The sequence below is a fragment of the Sceloporus undulatus genome, chromosome 2 (genome assembly GCF_019175285.1).
Source record: "Sceloporus undulatus isolate JIND9_A2432 ecotype Alabama chromosome 2, SceUnd_v1.1, whole genome shotgun sequence".
In the NCBI taxonomy this organism is placed as follows: Eukaryota; Metazoa; Chordata; class Lepidosauria; order Squamata; family Phrynosomatidae; genus Sceloporus; species Sceloporus undulatus.
Window position 1 is genome coordinate 172,194,040 of NC_056523.1, and position 22,317 is coordinate 172,216,356.

Sequence of the window (22,317 nt, forward strand, 5' to 3'; positions counted from 1 at the left end):
CCTCCACCGAAGCCCTGCAAGGAGGAGGAGGCGTGTGCCCGCCCTCTCCTCCTCAGTCCCTTTCTGGACAAACACCCCCAACCTGCATTCCAAAACACACATAAAAGGCACTTTGGAAAGTCACACTCTCTTGGCTTCAGAAACAGTGCGTACATGCCTCTCAAGCTGACTCATATCATTATCATTGTCATCATCATCATCATCACCATACTATCATTGTCAAAGCAAGGGAGACTTGTTAGCATTAAAAGCACACAAAACACACTTTGCAAGGTCACACTCTCTCAGCTTCTGAAACAGTAGTTGCATGCTTCTCAAGGTGACTCATCATCATCATCACCACACTATCATTGTCAAAGCAAGGGAAACTTGTTAGCATTGAAAGCACACTCACCACCTTCTCCTCTTCCTCCTCCTGCTCTTCCTCTCTCCTCTTCCTCCTCCTGCTGCTGCCCCCATCTCCTCTTCCTCCTGCGGCTGCCTCCTCCTGCTCTTCCTCCCTGGAGCAGGACAGAGGAGACAGAGGAGGAGGTGGGCAGCGCGGGGCTGCATGAAGCCCCGCGGGGAGCCGGGGATGGCCCCGCGGAGCCCGGTGGGGAGCCGGGGATGGCCCCGCGGAGCCCGGTGGGGAGGCGGGGAGGGCCGCGCGGAGCCGCGCAGAGCCCCGCAGGGAGGCGGGCAGAGGCCCCGACGCTTTCCCCGCCCCTCAGAGCGGGCCGAGGCCGGCCCTGAGGGGCGGGGAAAGGCCAGCGCCGGCTGCCCCGGCGCTTTCCCCGCCCCTCAGAGAGGGCCGAAGCCGGCCCTGAGGGGCGGGGAACGGGCGCGCCGGCGGCGGCAATCGGCGGCAGGGCCGGCCGGGGGCCGCTCCTACGATGCTCGCGGGCCGGATGCGGCCCGCGGGCCGTAGGTTGCCAACCCCTGATTTAATCAGTCTACTTCAGCTGGAACTAATACTGTAACTAAATTTAGCCTTCTTCCTCCTCATGTACAAACCTTGATAATACTTGTGTTATTATGAAGATTATTTTCATTCTAGTACAGCAGAAAAAAATATTGAATCTTTTAAAAATGAATTAAACTTTGGAATTACTTGCATGTGTTTTAGGAGCAGCTTGGAATCATTTTTCCCTGTTATATAATATTACTTCACACCCGTTTGTTTAAGGAAAGACCAAGAATGGGAGGGTACTATGAGAAAGTAGCTTCTACACAAAGTTTCATAGAATCATAGAGGGCCATCCAGTCAAATCCCATTCTGACATGCAGGAATTCCACCACTAAATTAGAGCTAGGGAAGAATTGTGGAAAGAGAATTACAAGATAATAGAAGCAGAAACTCATATCTGATTTGGGACATTATTTTCCTCTTCCAAAACATGCTGGAAAATGGGGGGAGGAGAGGGAGGATCCCATCCCCCACTTAGAAAAAGGGATTTTTTTGGGGGGGGGCTCTCTTTCCTTCACATTGAGATTTAATTTATAGCTCTCTGCCTTGTCCCCACTATTGGACCCTGGTATTATCTGTGAATCTGTAAATTTATCAGTAAACAAGTTCTTACTAAGGCATCATAAGATTGTATTATTATTCTTCCTCCAGCAAAAGCTGAACCTATGACAGCTAGTAAGCAAAGCCTATGGTTCCAAGAAGGTGTGGGTCCATTGTCTATTGAAAACAATATGATCTAAATTCATACCCAAAGGATCTCAAGAAGCAATGCTACTACGTATAAATTTTTAGCCCAAGACCTTGGAAGGTGCTAAAAGCCAGGAAGGATAATTATATCACAGTATACAATTGTAGAGCTATGATTCCACTTTAATGATCATATCCTATGAAATACTGGGAGTTTGGGGAAAGGGTCTTTAAGCTCCTTAGCTATGAAGCTCCTCTGGTGCCACACACCCGATTTCACAAGATGGTACCATGACAGTTAAAGTTGAATATCAACACTATAATTATGTAGTATGGAAGAGACTAACAACACCAAACTCAAGTCAACATCATTATAAGGCAACTTCATGTCATGCTTAGTGATACACACACCTCTTATGTTTCCTGATCTGTGGGAACAATAATGACACCTTCTGAAGTCATGGTTGTGAAGCTAACCAGTGTCAAAATACTAATGTGTATTAATTCATAGGCAACTAAAAATACTGTACAGTGTGAACATATGGACATAAAGGTATTATAGAATAGAAAAAAAGAGGAACATATCCATAGGTTTATATACTAAAGGAACCAAAATACTGAGACACGAAGAAAGGAAAATAAAGGAAGAGAATGGAAGAAATGCATTAAGGGCTTTATCACACCAGCCCCTCTCACGCTGCAATCACAGTAAAAAAATAAAATGGCAACCTACTGCTGTTATTGCAGCTATTATCACACTGTGATTGTCTTTTGCACAACTGGGACTGCTCCCCCATCATACTCCCTTCCTATTCTGCCCCTTAACTGTGCCTACCCTCCCTGGCATGCCTTTGTCTATTTATGTATTTAAATTTCACCGCTGTGGCAATTTCGGAGCTCTGCAGGCCCAACTGAACGTTTTAATTTTAAAAAAAATACTTGAGGATGTGGAGCACTGAAACTGTGCGAAAACCTTAGGGGGGGATTAAAAGTAGCAAGGGGGAGGAAGGAGGGGACAGTGACAACATGTGACTGCCAATCGCGCAAATGCCCCGGGATGGCGTTCCATACCCATGGCATCATGCAATCGCTGTCACCAGTGCCGCTTCCCTCCCAATTAAATTGTGGTTTTAAAGCTACGTGTGATAAAGCCGTAAATTAATTGGAATGAACCAGTTAATGGGAGAAATATATGAAATCAGGTATGTTTTGAAACACTTGTTAAAGAGTAAGAGGGAATGGATCATACAAACAACTGGTGGCAATGCTCTAGAATGAAGAGAAGTTAAAGCAGAAGGTTAACCAGGAGGAGAATAAAGTCATTTAAAAGTAAGAACTGCATGTTCAAAATGAATGGCATTAAGGGAAGGCAACCCAGGGAAGTAAACAGGAAAGAAGGGGCATCCACAAAGTATATGTAAGTAACATATGTAGGTAATATTTTCAAATTGATCATTAAGAGTAAGATAATGTACTGGATGTACTGATATCACAAATTAAAAGCTAAGCTAAAGCTTTCCTTGTGAGAAGACTGTTAGGTAGCATCATCATGAGAAACACAGTCATGAACTGGTGCCAATTCTGCTGCAAGTACTTCACTGATGCTATTTCAGTCCTGAAACCTATGTGATTTCAGAAATTTTGAGAAGATTGCTGAGATCTATGTGATCAGTAAGTCTGATGGATTTCTGATATTTGTGCTTCCTTGTGCTATTCTCCTTTCTCTCTTGGTTTTTTATTTGTTTGGCTCCTGTTCTGATAATGAATCCTACATCTGGAAGAACTGTGCTTATTCAGTTTCTTTCTCATTAGGTACTGTAGCTGGTGTTGAAATTCCAGAGACCCAATTGTGACAACTGTGGTTTAGCATGACCTTGGAGTCCTGGAAAGGTCATTTCCCAGCTACTACCATTTATTCATCCCCCATCCCCATAATCACTTCTATATAATCCTGGGTACAATAACTACACTTTTGTACTTACACAATGTCCAGCGCCATAGAGCCTTCCTGTATATGCACTGCTAATAATCCACCTGTGTCTTTAATTACTGAAGGGACTCTCTTGTCTCCTTAGCATTTTAGAAGAGAGGGCTTCAACAGTCTAATAGATCAAACAGAAGCCTACATTATAAAACCGTAATACTCAGCAACAAGATAATAGTTCCAAAGAAATGAACAGCAGTAAAATATTACATGATTAGAGAGTATGGCTTAGACCTTGGAGAGCTTGGAGATCCTGTCTCTAAGGTGACCTTGGAAACGTCTCTTGAAGCAGTCTTCGCTGGCAGTTTCTAATTCAGTTCATACAGTATACATTAGCCAACATTTTGAAATGTTATGTTACAGCAAGAGGAGGAGAAGGAAGAAGAGGAGGATGGCCAGGGGCAGGGAAATGTTGAATGCAGCTGCTCTTACCCAATAGGGTACAGATAGTTGCCTGGACCTCCCCATCAATCTCAGTTTTGTCAGTATGTTGGAAGTGGCAGAAAACAAAGGCTTTCGGGATCAATTCACAAATTTGGAATTTAAAATAACTTCATGAAAACATAGCACTGTCTTTCTTTGATGACAGGACTGGCAATAGATTGCAGGGAAAGAGGATCTTATATACATGTATTCATTTACAGTATTTCAATATATATACACACACACACAGTGTGTGTGTGTGTGTGTGTCTGTCTGTCTGTCTGTGTGTGTTGTTTCAAAAATAAGAGTTTGAGCATTACACTGGGACTCTGGAGACCAGAATTCTAATCCTGGCTCAGCCAAGTCACATTCTCAGTCTCAGAGGAAAGCGATGGCAAGCCACCCCTGAACAAATCTTGCCAAAAAATAAAAAACCATGATAGGTCCTAGGGTTGCCTTTAAGTCTCCATAAGTTGGAAAAGACTTTGAAACAACAAAGTAAGTAAAGACAACAAAACCAAATGCATGGATGGATGGATGGGTATTTGGGAATAAATGTTTTGAGGCTGTCTAGAAGTGGAATTAATTAAATGATAGGAAATACATTTTAAGAGAACTGGGATTAAAATCGACATATTTTGTGAAGTGAGGGGGTGATGGTTTAGGGTTCTCTGCTTTGTACACTGTGTGATCTTAAACAAGTCACTTGAACTCTAATTCTCATATACATGTTACAGCAGCCTAGGCACTGCCAAAGAATAGACTGGTGTCTGGGTTTTAGACTTCATTTCTGGCTTTTGCTCAGTCTGCAGTCTTTTGAAAAGTTACTGTCTCCATTTAGCCCAGCTACCAACCTACCAACCATAGGGAAACGAATGCTTCTAGAAGACTAGTAAGAATCCCTCCACATATTGCTGGACTGCTACCAGTGGAATCACTAGGATTGGCATCACCCAGTGCAGTATAGTGTCACACACACACAACCATTGACCTCCTCCCATACCATACCATACAGAATCCTTAGTAATGTTTTTGGTATTAATGTTACCCATAAATCCTAACTCCCTTATATCACTGAACATAATGGCAATAGTTATGACATAAACTACTAGCAAAATTAAAATTATACTTTTAAATTACAATATCATATGCACAACCTAAATATATTTAACGTGTTTTTTTTTAAAGAAAGAAAAGAAACTCAGTAAAGTGCACATAGTTTTGTGTGTTTAAAGTGAAAATTTGGTAAAATGTGATGTTTTTAAGGAGAATTTTTACAAAATAAAAAATGTATTTTTGAAGGAAAAAACTTAAATTTTAAATTTAAAAAACAATATTTTTGTGTCCTTTTCTCCTTCCACCGAGCCTCGCCCCACTCACACAGCCTCTTCTGCTGATGTCCAAGCATTTTAAAGGGACACAGGGGAATGCCACAATCCATTTCTGCCCAAACACATATATTTGGGAAGCAGTGGTGTCACCTGCCTGCCACGGGTGTCACCTGGTGCAGGCCACACACTCCTAGTGACGCGTCTGGCTGCTGCTCCCTGCAGGTAGACAGTACAACAAATATAGTCCAAAAATATCTAGAGGGCCACATCATTTCCAACCCTGCTCCAGAGAGATTTCTAGCTGGCTGTCAGGGCACAACATTTACTTGTTGTTTGTCCCTGTATCTGATAGACAGACCCTCTGGCCATGGAAGGTCCATTTAACTATCATTTCTAAAAAGCACAGAATCACAGAGTTGGAAGAGAGCACGAAAGGCATCCAGTCCAACCCCCTGCCATGCAGGAATCCACTATCAAAGCACTCTCGACATGGCCATCCAGTCTTTGTTTGAAAACCTCCAGAAAGAGAGACTCCACTACTTTCCAAGGCAGCAAACAGCTCTTACCATCACATAGTTCTTCCTAATGTTTAGGTGCAAAATCTTTGGAATCTCTATGGAAGCATGGGCTGCTTCCATGGTTAGTGCTGAAATGAAGCATCTCGAAAGGACTTTTGGGATGTAGGACCAGGACTAGATGTGAGGGAAGTGGTTGTGGAGGAGAGGTGTGATGCACAACACACATAAACTCACTTTGGGGAGATACTATGTATTCCCATCTTTCATAGTCTCCCTCTAGGGTTGCCATAACCCTCCTGCCGGTGGGACATTCCCGTTTTTTCACCACTAGGGGGCGTCCCTGCACGGTTTCCTCCTTGACTCAGGTTTGTCCCCGTTTTGCCAATCTGGTGACTTTCACACCAAAATGGGTACATTTCAGAGCCTTTGGTGTGATTTTGGTGGTTGGTTTTAATGGTAATTTTGAGAGTTGAAATAAGTTCCAATTATTTTTATTCAATTAGGGCTACGTTTTATTGCCATATTAACATTACAGGGACTTTTCAGGGATTTTGACTGAATATTTGGTGAGATATGGGGGGGATTTGGTGAGCTTTGGCCAAACGTTTGGGGAATTATCTTCGAGGCTCCTCCTCTGTTTGGTCCCCATGTGGACCAGTCCCAGCAAGGCAGCAGAGGGGAGAGGGCCATTTCCTTTAGCACCGAGGATGAGGAGGAGGAGGAGGAGGTGCGTGGCCATTTTCAATATTTATTTCGCCCCTGTGTATTTTTTCTAACTTTGACTGCCAGGGCTCAATGCTCTGGAATTCTGGTGTCTGTGAGGCATTTGGCCTTCTCTGTCAGAGAGCTCTGGTGCCACAATAAACTACAATTCCCAGGATTCCATAGCACTGAGCCCTGGCAGTCAAAACAGTGTGTTTTGGACACAGATATCCTCCTTTTGTGAGTTAATGAATGAATCCAGTCCCCAGCCTTTCTATCTCTCTCACATACTGCAGGAGTAATAACCCACTTTGAGACCGCTTTAACTCAATGCTAGGGAATCCTGGGAATGCTAGTGTTTGGGAGACATTGAGACTTCTCTGTCAGCGATGGCTCTGAGGCCACAATAGACTACAATTCCCAGGATTCCCCAGCACTGAGCAGTCTCAAACCGGACCATTTCCTCAGTGTGGATGCACCTGGTGAGGAATTCTAGGCACTGCAGTTCAACTACGTTTGGAGGGTTATGGGACTCCCTGTCAGAGATAGCTCTGGGGCCACAGTGTACTATAATTCCCAGCATTCCCCAGCACTAACCCAAGACAATTAAGTCACTCTCAAACTGGACCATTTCCTCAGTGTGGATGCATTTCAGTCCAGCTATGTTTTATTTCTGTAGTGTATTTTGGACCAGAGACAAGGTGACCGGACATCCTCCTCCTTTTTCAGAACATGTCCTCTTCTGTCAAATTTCAAAATGTCCTCCATTTTGATCATGCCTAAGAAACATGCATTTATATTAACATTTTTTAAAAAAGCATCAATTTTTTTCGTGTGTCCTCCATTTATTAAAACTGTGTCCTACATTTGAAAATGTTGTCCTACATTTGTCCCGGTTTGGAGGTCCTGACTTATGGCAACCCTACCCTTACCTGCCTCTAAAATGGAAACAATAGTCAATTTCAATGTGGTCTGGTGTGAGAATAAATCAGATAAGGACTGCAAGTTGAACAGTTTACTGAACTACAGTATTCAAAGATATAGCCGTGTTAGTCTATGGAATCAGTATGTAGAGAGATCTTGTAGCATTTAGACTCTAAATGCATCTGAGGAAGTAGACCGATGTCTACGAAAAATCATGCTGCCAATTTCTTTCTTTCAGTTAGTCTCAAAGGTGCTACAAGATCTCCCTACCTACTGAATTACAGTATGTAAGTCATAGCTCAGTGCAGAAAGTTCTGGGTGTCCATACAGAACTAAAAAAATGCTCCTTCCTGGAACCCTGTGGAGCTGCTGCTATTTGAAGTAAATGAGACTGAGGCTGATGTACTAATATTCTGATCTGATTTAGAACAACTTCCTCTTTAATATAATTTAATAGACGTAAATAGTGAACTTAATGCACATTTTAAAATCCCACTCATCATATCTTGGATGGCAGATGTAACATGCATTAACCTAACACACATCTTCAGATGTGATTCCGGAGAGCCTATTGGAGTCTTTAGCTGGCTCTTTGTACTATATGTGAACAACCCTAGTCAATAAGAAAATGCAAGAGCAACAGCAAGTATTGCCTTTGTATGATGAACTATTTTTAAACTTAAAACAGATTTATGACTCATCTATGCACAGTAACTTTTTTCTACAAACCTAAATAGTATGAAATGAACCTTTGCTTACTGAAAACACATTCATAGTGGCTAATCCTATTTTTGTCACTCACACTTTTGTCACTATATATTTCTAATTTTGTCATTCCCAGATCACCCCTTACCCATAAGTTATACCTGTCCCACTGACTAACACCTTCTTTATTTCACCCAAGAAAGCAGAGTTTCATCAAAAAGAATGGTAAAGGAAATGTTCATTAGTGGCCTTTCTGTGTCTCCTTCTCATTCACATAGACAAACACACATATAGATGTACATAAAATGCAAAGGAAGCCATCCTTAAATATACAGCAGAGATGGATGGCCCTGGTAAAAGATTTTAAAAGATGGTGTATCTTCCATAAGTAACATTAAAAATGTATCAGGACTGAAACAGAGGGGCTCGACAGACAGGGAGAAAGTCTGACCTGGACAGATGCCGCAGCAACCAAACAATGATGCGCCTAGGGTGCCATTGGAACCCTTGCGCACACCAATGACGTACACGCAGCACGGTGTCATTTTGACACTGCGCCGCACATATGTCATCATGGCGGCCCGTGTGGGTGGGGCAAGCCATGAAGGCGCCTGGACAGCATGGTAGGGCTCGGGAGCGTGCGGATGCTCTGCTCTCCCAAGCCCTAAAATCGGCCCCAGGCTGGCGCATAGCACCAGTCTGTACCGGGCCAGAATTGTAACTCCACCTTGCTGTATGGGCATCAGTCACTTTAAAAACCTAATACAGTCAGCCCTCCACATTTGCTGCTTTGGATTTTGCCGATTTTATTATTTGTGGAATTGATAAATATGTTTTCTCTACAAATCCCTAGGTCCTCCAGCATGATTCTATGGCCAACTTTTACCAGAGGCTAAGCTAGAGCACCTCTAGATTCTTAGAGAGAACACTTCTCTAGGCATTTGTAGGTCCTCCAGAACAATTGTATGGTCAACTTCCAGCGGATTTCCACTTTCATGAGAATTCTGCATCACTAACCCCAGAAAAATGTGGAAGGTCCACTGAATATGCATTTATAACTGTATTTGTATCTTTCACACAGCAATGATGAAAAACAGACACAAAGCTGGTTTGGTAGCATATATATGACCTAAGAAAAGGCATCCCCAATTCAAAAATCTCTTTGGGCTGAGTAATCTACACTGCAGAAAGAATGCAATTTGGCACTGCTTTAACTTGCATGGCTTTGTGCAATGGAATTCGGGGATTTGTAGTTTTGTTAAATATTTAGCCTTCTCTGTTGGTGAGCTCTAGTGTCACAAATCTGGCCAAGGAAACCCCATGATAAGTTCACCTTAAGGTCGCCATAAGTTAGAAACAACTTGATGGCACACAACAGCAAGGATGAACCTATCATAAGGTTGTTTTGTTCAGAGGGGTTTTGCCATTGTCTTCCCCTGAGGCTGTGTATGTGTGTGTGACTTGGCCATGGTCATCCAGTGGCTGCCACAACAAACTAAAAATTCAATAGGTTGCAGCTGTATAAAATGGCATTATTTCTGCAGTGAAGATTAGGCCGAGGTTATCTAAGGAATCTGCTATCGTCACCTACCCACCGAAACACACTGCAAAGGAGGAATTAACACTGACCTGCCTGGTGAAGACTATTGAGATAAAATTTGTGTAGGGCTCAGATTGGGCTATAAGAATATCATTATCATTAACTAATCATAATGGGAAGGGGTATAACAGATCAAAAAGATGATTACAGGCTAAAAATAAACCAATATAGTACAAAACTGAACTCCAGTATTAGACTGGAGTGTCAAAGCAGTCTTGTCTCTATAAACTCAGAGCAATTCCAGTCTGGTATACCTATAGTCAGTCATTCTTGACTTTTAATTTTTCCACTGGAGTTGAACACAATCTCCAGCTGTGGGTCTTTTCCACTACATCGTGTCTCCTGCAAAATCTCACCCAAAGGTCACTGCTTTGTAGAAACAGAAATTCTGCAAAGCCAAGCTTAAGGCAGCCACCTGTGTGTCATCACAGAGTCCCAACAGGCATCCCAACAAATAAGTGTACTATATGCTGGCTATAAATTGCAACTGCCTGACTTCTTCCTCTCTGACAGCCAGCCTGGTGTAGTGGTTTGAGCACTGGACTACAACTCCAGATGACCATGGTTCAATTCCCTTTCAGCCATGGAAACAAATCTTGTTGTGAAAACACCACTATATGTTCGCCCTTGTTGTGGTGTGTGTTCAAGCTGTTTTCAACCTTAAGGTGAACCTATCATGGGGTTTTCTTGGCTAGATTTGTGCAGAGGAGGTTTGCCATTACTTTCCCCTGAGGCTGAGAGCATGTCACTTGCCCAAGGTCACCCTTATCAGAGTCACTGTAAAAGATGAAGATAGAAAACAATAACAACCACAACATCCTCTTTCCCTCTACCCTACACATACCCACACAGGGACAACAAGAGGAAAGTCAGCCTGGATGAAACAGTCCTTTGCAAAAAGGAAAAGTCTGTTTACAGATCTCAGCTACTTCTCTCCCCTTTCCCTGCACCACCCACAACCACAGAAAAGCTGGTTATCACTTAGTTGGGAGCTGGGGAAAACAAGGACAATCGGTTCTCCTTTTCCCTCCCTGTCCCCCATCTCTGGGTAGAGAGATCTTGTAGCACCTTTGAGACTAACTGAAAGAAAGAAATTGGCAGCAGGAGCTTTTCTAGACTTCATTCTACTTCCTCAGATGCATTCCACAATTCCACAGTCCAAGGGACCACTGGGAGGCTGATGCAGCAGATGATTCTGGCTCCTTTCCTACCAAAAACCAGTTGTTGTTGTTGTTGTTGTGTGCCTTCAAGTCATTTCAAACTTATGGCAACCTTAAGGTGCCCTTATCTCTGGGTTTTCTTGGAAACTTCCTTCATAGGGCCATCCTCTGAGGCTGAGACAGCAATAACTCACTCATCAGTGGTTTTCCAAGGCTGAGTTGGAATTCGAACCCTGCTCTCTAGAGTCACAGCCCAACACTCAAGCCATTGCATAGGATGCCTTTATATGTCTTACATCAAGCCATTCCCAAACTCTGGTCAACCAAGGTGTTTTGGCTTTCATCTCCCAGAAGCCTCAGCCATCTTGGCCAATGGTCTGGGATTCTGGGAGCTGAAGGCCAAAAAACCTGGATGCCCAGAGTTTGGGCCTCAGTGACTTACATCTTTAAATCTCAGTATGATAACACCCCCAATCCACAAGGCAGTGATCCCTTTAAGGGGCCAACCAAGATGCACCACATACATCGTACAAGCTTTAGAAGGTCCAGGGGCTTCTTCGGGCAAAAGGGATGTAAAAACCATCCAGGGGAAGAAGCCAGGGGAGGTTCAAACCCAGGGAGGGTGCGCTAAAGGCTGCATCCACAGGGGAGAAATAACCCGCAGCCCATCATGCAGCCCATCTCCACGTCCTCCTTTCCCAGGACCCGTCCTACATTTGCACCCTGCTTCTCTCCACAAATGCCTCCATTTTGAGCCTGGGCCAAAGAAGGACGGATGGGCATTTTTCCCCCTCGCCATGAATGCTTTGAGCTGTTCCAGGTTGCCATGTCCTACATTCTTCCTGGCGTGTCCTACATTTTGGGGGGGAGGGTGCCTTGCCCTCGTCCTCGCCCCTCTGGCTCTTAGGCCTCCAGCAAAGAGCAGCAGGAGGAGGCCAGGCTGCGGCGTCCTGCGAAGGTGACATTGCAGGGTCCCCTCCGGGCCCAGGAGGAGGAGGAGCCCTTCCTTTCCCTCCAAGGGCCCCGGCGCTTCTTCCCACGGAGGCCAGCCTCCTCCTCCTGCTCTGCCTCAGGTTCTTCCTCCTCCTCCTCCTCCTCCTCCTCCTCCTCCTCTATTCTTCTCCCTAGTCCTCCTGCTCTTCCTCCTGGTCCTCAACCTCCTCTTCATCCTCTACCTCCTCCTCCATTTCATCCTCCTCATCCTCATCCTCCTGTACCTCTCCCTCCTTATCCTCATTCTCATCCTCCTCTTTCCTCCTCCTCCTCCATTTCATTTTCATCCTCCTAGTCCTCATCTTCCTCTTCCTCCTCCTCCTCCTCTTCCTCCATATATCATCCTCTTCCTCCTCCTCCCTCTCCCTCTCCCCCAATAGCCCCCCTCTCTCACCTGGTAGCGGAGGAGGCAGTCGGGCTCGTTGCTCTCGGCAGGCATGGCTGGCAGCAGGTGCCTCCTCCTCCTCCTCCCTGGGCTGCCCCTCCCTCAGTGGCCACTCCGCCTCCGCCTCGGGCCCCAGCCCCGCATCCTCCCGCCCCGGGGCCCCGGCTCCCAGCCAATCCTCCTCGGCCAAGGAGGCTTTCGCCTCGTCGGCTGGGTCGAGGCAGGGCAGGGAGGAGGGGCGGGAAAACTAGGGAGGCAGGCAGGGAGGGGGCTTGGCTGGGCTGGAAGGAGAAGGCAGGGGGCTTAGCGGGGGCAGGAGATGCGCTGAAGCACCCCCCTCAGAGTCAGGACCCCACCCCAGGCCCCAGAGGGAAACCAGACCTGCCCACAGAGAAGCATTCGGGGATGCTTGCCCATAGAGAAACAGAGGGCAACGATTCAGTGCTTCCCTATGGGCCAGGATCCCTCCATGGTTCCCTATGGGCAAGTATTCCCCCGTGATTCCCAGTGGAAATGTATTCTGCTTTGATTGAGAGTTCCTGCATGGCAGGGGGTTGGGCTGAGTGGCCCTTGTGGTCTCTTCCAACTCTACAATTCCATGATTCCACAATGGATGGGCAAATGGGCAAATATCCCTCAATTGTTCCCAATGGGCCAATATTCCCCAGTGATTCCCTATGGACAAGGACAGTTATTGGTTTAGTATGTCCTGTGAAATATCTCTTCTGCTCCTGCCAGCCAGCCTCCCATCTACACTCCCACCACAGGCCCTTGGCTCTCCCCTTTCATGTCCACCCAGATGCATCCTCCTTTTCCTTTTCTCCATTTCAGCCTTCTGTGCAGGAGGAACTCCAAAAAAGTTTGCATGAGTCTTTTTAGCTTTTGTTTTGTCATGTCCTCCAATTTTCTTGAGTCCTACATTTTGCAGCACCTTGCCCTCCTTTGTGGGGAGGCCATCTGGTCACCTGGCTGCACCTTTTCCCTCTTGGTCTATGGCTATGCCATCTTCTCCTCTCATCCCTTTGGCTGAGCCCCCCATTGCAGGGACGACTCCAACTGGTAGCCAGAAGTACCAGTTATCCCCCAGTCCCCAGCATTTGGCTTGTTGTTGCTGGCTGCCCTTGAGTTGGCCCTGACACATGGTGACCCTGTGGAAAAGACATCTCCAAGAGCCCCTGTCTTCCACCTCCCTGCTCAGGTCCTGCAAGCCCAAGCCTCTCTCCTCCCTGATTGTGTCAAACCATCCGGCAAGTGGTCTTCTCTTTCTACTCTCTTCCACCTTTCCTAACATCATTGCCTTTTCTAATGAAGAGTGTGACATAGTGTATCCAAAGTACAACAACTTTAAACAAAAATCCACCAAACAGTGATACCTTTATTGGCCAACCGAAATGCACAGTATACTTGTTGCAAGCTTTTGAAGCTCCACTGGCTCCTTCATCAGGCAAGATGTTACATACCAGACAGGAGAAAAATTAGAGATATTAGTAGGATGCCTGCATTTTGTTGTTTCTGTCTTTAGTTAAGATGGTATGGGGAGGGCATCTTTAGCAGGCTGGCCCCTCCTCCCCCGGCCATGTGGCAATTGGGCAAAGACCAGGAAATGTAAAGTCCAATTGCATATCAACAAGGACTCCTCTTTTGCAATCCACTATGTGCAGCTTTGGTGCAGCTTCCGGATTCTTAGGATGCATGCATCGTTTAAACAGCATACCTCCAAAGAGACCCGAAGCAGCTTTATTTTGGCAGTCTGTAACAGGCCTATGACTCTGAAAACCAGTGTTAGGCGGGTTACAAACCTCCAGGTTGCAGCGATCTCCCGCCGCCACCGCTTGCAGCATCCGGGAGCCGCAGCGGCCAAACCGCGGGGCTCCTGGACGCTCCAAGGAAGGAGCGTGGAAATCGCGCTCCTTCCTGGGACCCGGAAGTGGCGCCGCAAAGTGCAAGGCACGCTTTCGCGGCATCACTTCCGCCGCGACACGTCTGGACACTATGCGTCCAAGACGTCAAAATGGCGGTGGCCATGTGGAACGGCTGCCGCCATTTTGTACGTGCAGAGTGCGTACTAGGGTTAGGGGGGTGCGGAAGCACCGCCCCTTCCTAACCCTAGTACGCGCTCTGCGCATACTTTCTGGCGGTATGTAACCTGCCTCAGATTCCCCACTTGACCATGGAAACCCTCAGGAGAAGCAATGGCAAATCCACTCTGAACAAACCTTGTCAAGAAAACCCCATGATAGGTTTGCCTTAGGGTTGCCGTAAGTCAGAAACTACTGGAAGGCACACAGCAACAACAAAGCATAGTCTTTAGCTGGCCTAAATACCCTAAACTAAGGGCACCAGATCCCGTTTGATCTTGAGAGCAGGGTCCAGCCTCGTGGGTATATTAGGCCCTCCTTATCCATGGATTTAATTATCCATGGCTTGAAAATATTCCGAAAAATATATATAAATTCCAAAAAGCAAACCTTAATTTTGCAATTTTATATAAGGCACCATTTTGCTATGCCATTGTATACAATGGGACTTGGGCATCCATAGATTTTGGTATCCACAGCAAGTCCTGAAACCACCCCCACAAGATACCAAGGGTCCACTGTACTTTTATGAAAGACCATAAGAATGTCTGGAGATGTAGGCTATAGCAATAGCAACAGCAAGTATATTTCTATACTGCTTATCAGTGCACTTAAGCACTCCCTAAGCGGATTACAAAGTATAAGGTAATTGCCCCCAACAATATGGGTACTCATTTTAGTGACCTCCTCGGAAGGATGCAAGCTTGAGTCAAGCTTGAGCCCTTTCGCTGGTATTGAACTCACAATCTTATGGTTTGTGAGTGAGTGGCTGCAGTACACGCATTTAACCACTACGCCAGTACAGGGCCATATTTCTGAAGAAGGAAATGACAAAACCGCCACTAGGTGTTTCTTGTCTGAGAAAACCCTATGAAATTCATGGGGTTGGCATAATTAAATAGGTTATTTGATGATACATGCACATATATAGCAGTCAGGAGATGATGGGATAGGTCACAGAGTCACTGGGGTCAGGATTGGGATGCAGGAGCAGGCAGGGGATGATGGGATAGGTCGCAGGGAGTCTCTGGGGCCAGAATCGGGCTGAAGGAGCAGTCAGGGGATGATGGGGTGATTTTTTGTGGGTTTTTCGGGCTATGTGGCCATGTTCCAGAAAAGTTTCTTCCAGATGTTTCACTAGCATCTGTGGCTGGCATCTTCAGACATCAGGAAGAAACTTTTCTGGAACATGGCCACATAGCCCAAAAAACCCACAAAAAACTATGGATGCCGGCCATGAAAGCCTTCGACTTTACGATGATGGGATGGGTGGCAGTGTGGCAGAGAGGACGAGATGGCATGGAGGAGGGGGGGGGGGGGGGGGGAGGAAGACTGGGGGCGGGGGGGGGGGCGACATTGGAGTGATCTTCCACACCAGACCAATTTGAAGTGAAATAAAAGTGAGCTTGAAAGCGAATTCTCAATTAATTCACTTTTTTCCGATTTCACCAAAATGAGGGGTCACTTTGGAATCACTGCGGAAGCGACACGGAAGGAGCAACCATAAAAAGGAATCTCGTCTGATAACACATTCACGTTATGACATGAATCCACATCGTTGGACCCGCAGTCACCCCGTATCTGAGCTGCAAAAAGCTCCAAAAAGCTCAGTGTGATAAACTCCTATATTATAGGAAAAAGGTGAACCATACCAGGATATTTCTCAAGCATGTGTCCTGCTTTATACAGTCCGCTATTTTGAATGTGGGCGAATGCATATTGCACACCAATAGCAATCTGATATCAGTGTCACTGTTGTGGCTACATACTATGAAATCCTGGAATTTGTAGTTTGGTGATGGACTTAAAATTCTTTGCCAGAGAGTTCTAGATTAGAATGTATGTGGAATCCCAAACTTCCCCCTGAGCTACACCTACACTGCAGAATTAATGCAGTTTGACACTGCTTTAACTACCATGGCTCAATGCTATGGGATTTGGGGATTTGTAGTTTTGTGCGCCATTTAGGCTTCTCTGTCAGAGAGCACTGGTGCTGCAACGAATCCCAGGATTTCGTACGATGAAGCCATGGCAGTTAAAGTAGTGTCAAATCTAGTTTGTTTGATAGAATTTAAGCCTTTGCAAACTCCTCTCTTCCTGAACACTTTTGTTTTCCAGGAGAGAGCAAGTGAGAGGGACAACGGTCTGAGAGCCCTGTGTTTTCTAAAGTGATACAAAATTTCACCTAAATGGAGGGCAAATGTGGTTCTGTCTAAACTGAACTCAAGGGCAGTACCACAACTGTATTTTTTAAACACAAAAATGAAGACACAAAAGAGAAAGAAACAGAAATAGTTCTAAGGTTCTGATTTTTATTAATTTTGCATAGGTTGTTATGTCTATTTGCCAAGTTTGGTTTGGCATATTTTAAAATTCTAAGTTTAATTTGATGCCTATGAATCTTCCCAAAGCCTAAGAGGTGGCCGCTGCCGGATGCCCAGAGGAAGGCGAAAAACCTCCAGGACCTCCGGCCAATCTGCCCTGGAGGAAAATTCCTTCCCGGCCCCAAAAGTGGCGACCAGTGCTACCCTGGGCATGTCGGCAAGGGCCTTCCTTTCGCAAGAAAATGGTGGGGCTCCCTCCTTCCATCTCTCTATACTGAAGACATGCTGGCATCTTTCAGGGTCTGTCTTCACCATCCAAGGAAAGCCATCCTGTCTGGACAGTGAGATCTTTCTTCTGAATTTTATTTAAATTTAGTAAACAGTGCTGCTAATCATATTTTAGCAAGCAGGATTTTTTTTAAAAAAAATGGACCAGCAAACTCATACTGGCGCATCATTTTGCAGGGAGCAATATTGAATGTCTTGCTATCTTCCATTTCCAAATGGTAAGAGTTTTCTTCTGTGGATCTCTGAAGACCTTGGAACATTTCTCCTTTCGAAATTGGCTTCATATTTCAAAATTTCCCTGTGAATATCTTTTATTAATATTCTTCCAGAGGCTTGTCATTCTCTGCCGACTTCAGCTTGGCAGTATGGAGAGTGGTTGAGGATGGAGCGGCTTGGAGAATGTTTCATCCATGGGGCGAATCAAAGTCAACTTGTGTGCAGCTAACAACAGTAACAAAAATACATGACTTTTCCAAATATTTCCTAACAGGCGGATACTGCCGGATGCCCAGAGGAAGGCGAAAAACCTCCAGGGTCTCCGGCCAATCTGCCCTGGAGGAAAATCCCTTCCCGGCCCCAAAAGTGGCGGCCAGTGCTACCCTGGGCATGTTGGCAAGTGCCTTCCTTTTGCAAGAAAACGGTGGGGCTCCCTCCTTCCATCTCTCCAACTAGAAAACATGCTGGCATCCTCCAAGGTCCATCTTCATCATCCAGGGAAATCCATCCTGTCTGGACAGTGAGATCTTTCTTCTGAATTTTATTTTAAATTTAGTGAACAGCGCTGCCAATGATATTTTAGTAAGCAGGAATTTTTTTAAAAATGGACCAGCAAATTCTTACTGGACCATCATTTTGCAGCGAGCAATTTTCGACATCTAGCTAAGAGTTTTCTTGTGTGGATCTCTGAAGACCTTGTAGAATTTCTTCTTTCGCAAATGGGCTTCATGTTTGAAAAATTCCCTACCAATATTTTTTATTAATTTTGTTCCAGAGGCTTGTCGTTCTCTGCCCAATTCAGCTTGGCAGATTTTTACAACAATAATGATCTCTCAGAGGTCTTGCATAAATTCAGTCTTGAAAATGACGACATTGGAAAAGGCAAAGACTTCTCATCACCTGGATCCATCAAGGAATCCGAAGAAGCCTAGGACTGAGAAGGGCAGCTATGAAAGAACTAGACAAGAGCATCACATATAAAGCTATAACACTGAACACTAAAGTAAAGATCTTCCATACCATTGCATTTCCTATCATACTGTAGAAATGTGGGAGATGGATAGTGAAGAGAGTTATTTCATCTATAGGTTTGTCCTGAGTCAAACTTGATTCAAAGGCAGTTAATAACAACAGTAAGAAAATACATGAATTTTCCAAATATTACCTAACAGGTGGACGCTGCCGGATGCCCAGAAGAATGCGAAAAACCTCCAGGGTCTCCAGCCAATCTGCCCTGGAGGAAAATTCCTTCCCGGCCCCAAAAGTGGTGACCAGTGCTACCCTGGGCATGTGGGCAAGGACCACTGAGCACTAACCTGCCAAAGAGCACTCAGGCCAAACTCAGTCCTTCTTACCTTAAGGCTCACAGAGTAAGCCCTTTTCCGCATCCACGGGGTTCGTTTCTGGACTTCACTTACCTTGCGACAGTTTCCTTGAGATGTTCTCCACCATCCTTAAATGTTCTGCATTCACCAGTTTCATCCTTGGACATCACTTACCTTCTGATAGTTTCCTCTGAAATGAGCTTGAGCTCGTGTGAATTCACATGTTGCAGCATTTGGGAAAATGTGTCATGGTTGTCCGCTTGAATTTGCCATCTTCGTGCCATCTCCCTTGTTTGCCAGACGTGCAATGTTGACAAATGACGCATGGCTGTCGCATGGGATCGATTCAACAAAAGAGGCTTTAGGTGTGGGGAAGGAATACTCACTTTTCTTAATGAGATTTTCCTTCCGCTGCCTTGTTTCTTTGAACGAAACATAGCCCTTGAACCTTACCTGTTGAGATGCGATTGCATGAGGAAGAGCCAGAGGAAGAGATGCTCCAAAGGCTTCCCTTCCTAGCCTTGGTGCTCAGAGATGATGCAGAATTGACCAGAGCTCTTTCTTTCCTTTCTTCAATAAGTGGGCTCTGGATGTGGACCTCAGGCCAGATGGAAACATCGGAGGCCTGAGTTGAGGAAGATTTCTTTTCCTGGCTGGCTTCAAATCTTCCTTCTTCAGCTCCAACTTTACTTAGGAATGCCTTTATCCTCTGCATCCTTTTGAAGATCGCACTGGATGCTGCAAAGCAAAGAAAGGAGAGACGATGAAGTTTCTCAGTCTTACAAGTAAAAGTGACTCCAAGGGAAAGAGATGGAGAAACCGTCAGGAAGGAGGAGGGGTAAGGATACCTCAATGGGTTTTTAAAAGGCTCTTCAATGCCTTTTGAGGCCTGGCTGTTCTTTCTTCCTCTAGACATCTTGCTGATGCATTTCATCCATGGAAACAAGCTGTCGCTGTATTCCTCCAAGTGTTGGCCCATAGGTTTTACCTTTCCTCTGAGACGTTGTCATTCATTCTTTAATATTCTGCATCCACAGGGTTCATTTCTATCATGTTGTGATAGTGTCCTTTGAAGGCGGCGTCTGTCCAGGTGTTTCCGTGAATTCACAGCGTTTTCATGATGACCTTGTGAATGAGAAATCAGGCACGGCTGTCGCATGGGATTGATCAAACGAAGGGGGCTTTAGGTGGGAGGAATACTCACCTGGGTTTTAATGGACTTTCTCCAAGTCTCATTGGTTGGAGCAGATTTCTTGAAAGTTGATTGTTGTTGGGCCATTGCTTGGAGAAGAGCTGAGAGGAAGAGGCTTCCCTTCCTGGCCCTGGGGCTCAGAGACTTGGCCAGAGCTCACTCGCTCCTTCCTTCCTTCCTTCCTTCCTTCCTTCCTTCCTTCCTTTTTCTCCAGCAGCAAAAGATGTGGGCTACAGACATGTTCCTTGCTCCAGATGGAAACGTAGGAGGCCTGGGTTGGGATGATGGGGCTGCTTTCTCTGGCTGGCTGTTTCCTTCAAGTCTTCCTTCCTCGGCCGCAGCGGTGCTTAGGGATGTCTTCATCCTTTGAATTCTTCTGAAGATCTGACTGGATGCTGCAAAGCAAAGAAGGACAAAGGCGTTTACCTCAGGCTTACAAGCAAAAGGGACCACAAGAGAAAGAGAAGGAGATAAAGTCAAGGAGGAGGAGGAGGACATGTAAGAATACCTCTGTGGGCTTTTGAAAGGCTCTTTGACGTCTTTCAGGCTCGGCTGGTCCTGTCTTCTCCTAGACATCTTGCTGATGCATTTTCTCAGTGAAAACTGAGGGCATTGCAGTGTTGTTTATAAAGACTCATGAAATGACTCACCTGGAAGAATCTGAAATTTTACAAAGATAAATCAATTATAACTGAAAAAAGAATGACGCAGCTGTGAAACCACAACAATCTGATGAAGTCGGACACCACTGAGCACTTCCCTCTTCCCATTTACCTCTTATGAAGGGAACTCCTTGCAGCGTGGCTTGAAGGGAGTCATCCCATCTACCTGAGCAAGGTCCACCTTCTCTTTAGGACCAGAACCAGGTGAAGGAGTCCAGCAGCCAACAAGAGCCACTCTCTTCATTGTGGAGACCAGCAACGAAGTCCAACATCTCTCCTTCCATGATATTCAGAGGAGACTCAGGAGCCATTCACACGCTTCGTTTTCTTCTCTACGAGATCCGCATCGCCATGGCAATATATATTGGTTTTCATTGTTCCCTTTTCGTTTTGGTTTCGCAGATCTCTTTGACTCAGTTTAACTCCGTCTTCTTCACGCATGCTGTTCTTTCAGGTTAAAAATGGAGCTGCCATTTTGTATATGCCGCCCCTGCTTACGAAACCTCACCCTTTCTTTTTGGGAAGGAACGATACAGAGTGATCCGAATCGATTCGAAAGCTTGTTCACACTGCCGACACTGCACATCTTACGTTTTCGGGGGGGGGGGGGGGAACGTATCAAATATCCCAGATTAAGTGGAGGGTTTGCCAACCCCATGCCCCCAAAAGTGCATCAAGTGCATTCAGGACGTCTGCGCACAAGAAGGATTCAACGAGGATTTATCCTGGATTATTTTCGCTTCCTCTTGTTTCTTCAGTGGCAATCAATGGGGCTATACAGACAGGCGGCATAAAGCCGCCCATCTTTGACCCTGGTTGGTTCCACAGCAGCCGCATGGCACAGAACTGATGCGCTCCTTAAAAAGAAGCCTCTCTAGGCAGCTTCTTTTTAAGGGTGTCATTATGGTGCTCTTGTGCCATTATGACACCCCTTCTGGTGAGCGCCGTTCGGGCGCTCTGACGTGCGTGCGTCAACATGGCGTGCCCTGTGTAAACGGGGGCGCACCATGATGGCACGTGGTTGCCGATAGCAGAGTTAGGTGCATGTGGATGCCTAGCCCTACCTAGCCCTAATTTTGGGCCCAGGCCAGCGCAAAGCGCCCATCTGTACTGGCCCTAAGTTCATCACAGACATGGTCCATGTTCCAGAAGGCTACGGTTGGACATTGGCTGAGCAGTACCTTCACATTTCCCATCGTTCTGAAGATCAAACACCTAAAAAAATTTCCTGCAAAAGAAAGAAATGAAAGTTCACCTCAAGCTTGCAATGTAAACAATCAGAATTAAAAGGGGAGTGAAGTGGAAAGAGAGACAGGTCAGAATACCTCCAAGACTTTCATCCAGTTGAGTCTTCTCCTGGTTGCCTTATTGATGTCTCCTCTCTGCTAAAAATGCAATGCAAGCGGTTACTCATAGTCCTCCAGGTATAAGTGCAAAGGGTTTTTAAATGTTCTGGAAGCTCATTCCTGCAAATCTCTTACCTGAGGACAATCCCTTGGATGGGCTTCTGGATCAATTTAACCAGGGGTCGGCAACCTATGGCCCGCGGGCCGCATGCAGCCCGCCGAGCCGTTGGGACCAGCCCCTGCTCGGTCCTGCTGCTGATTGCCGCCGCCAAAGGCCCCACGGGGCCTTTGGCGGTGGGCAAGGGGGGGCCAATGGCCTCTTGCGCTGGCACGCGGGGAGGAGGAGGAGGAGGGAGGAAGGAAGGAAAAGGAGGAGGAGGGAGAAAGGAGGAGGAGGAGGATGGTGATGGTGATATTGATATGAGCCAGCTTCAGAGGCACGGCCAATGTAAGTTGCTGTGATTTTTACAAACTCATGCGCAGTGAAGAAAAACCACAGTCCCTTGACCAAGTACACACTTCTGAGAA

General features: G+C 45.8%; 1 protein-coding gene across 1 annotated transcript in view; it reads right to left on the minus strand.

Annotated features, from left to right (window-relative positions):
• The window catches only part of SLC4A8 (solute carrier family 4 member 8), a 114,783-nt gene extending 102,365 nt beyond the window's left edge, over positions 1–12,418 (minus strand). The window contains exon 1 of the mRNA XM_042453951.1: positions 12,368–12,418. Within this exon, the coding sequence (XP_042309885.1) occupies positions 12,368–12,412 (45 nt within the window). The 5' untranslated portion in view covers positions 12,413–12,418. The remainder of the gene's footprint in view (positions 1–12,367) is intronic.
• Positions 12,419–22,317: the final 9,899 nt, after the last annotated feature.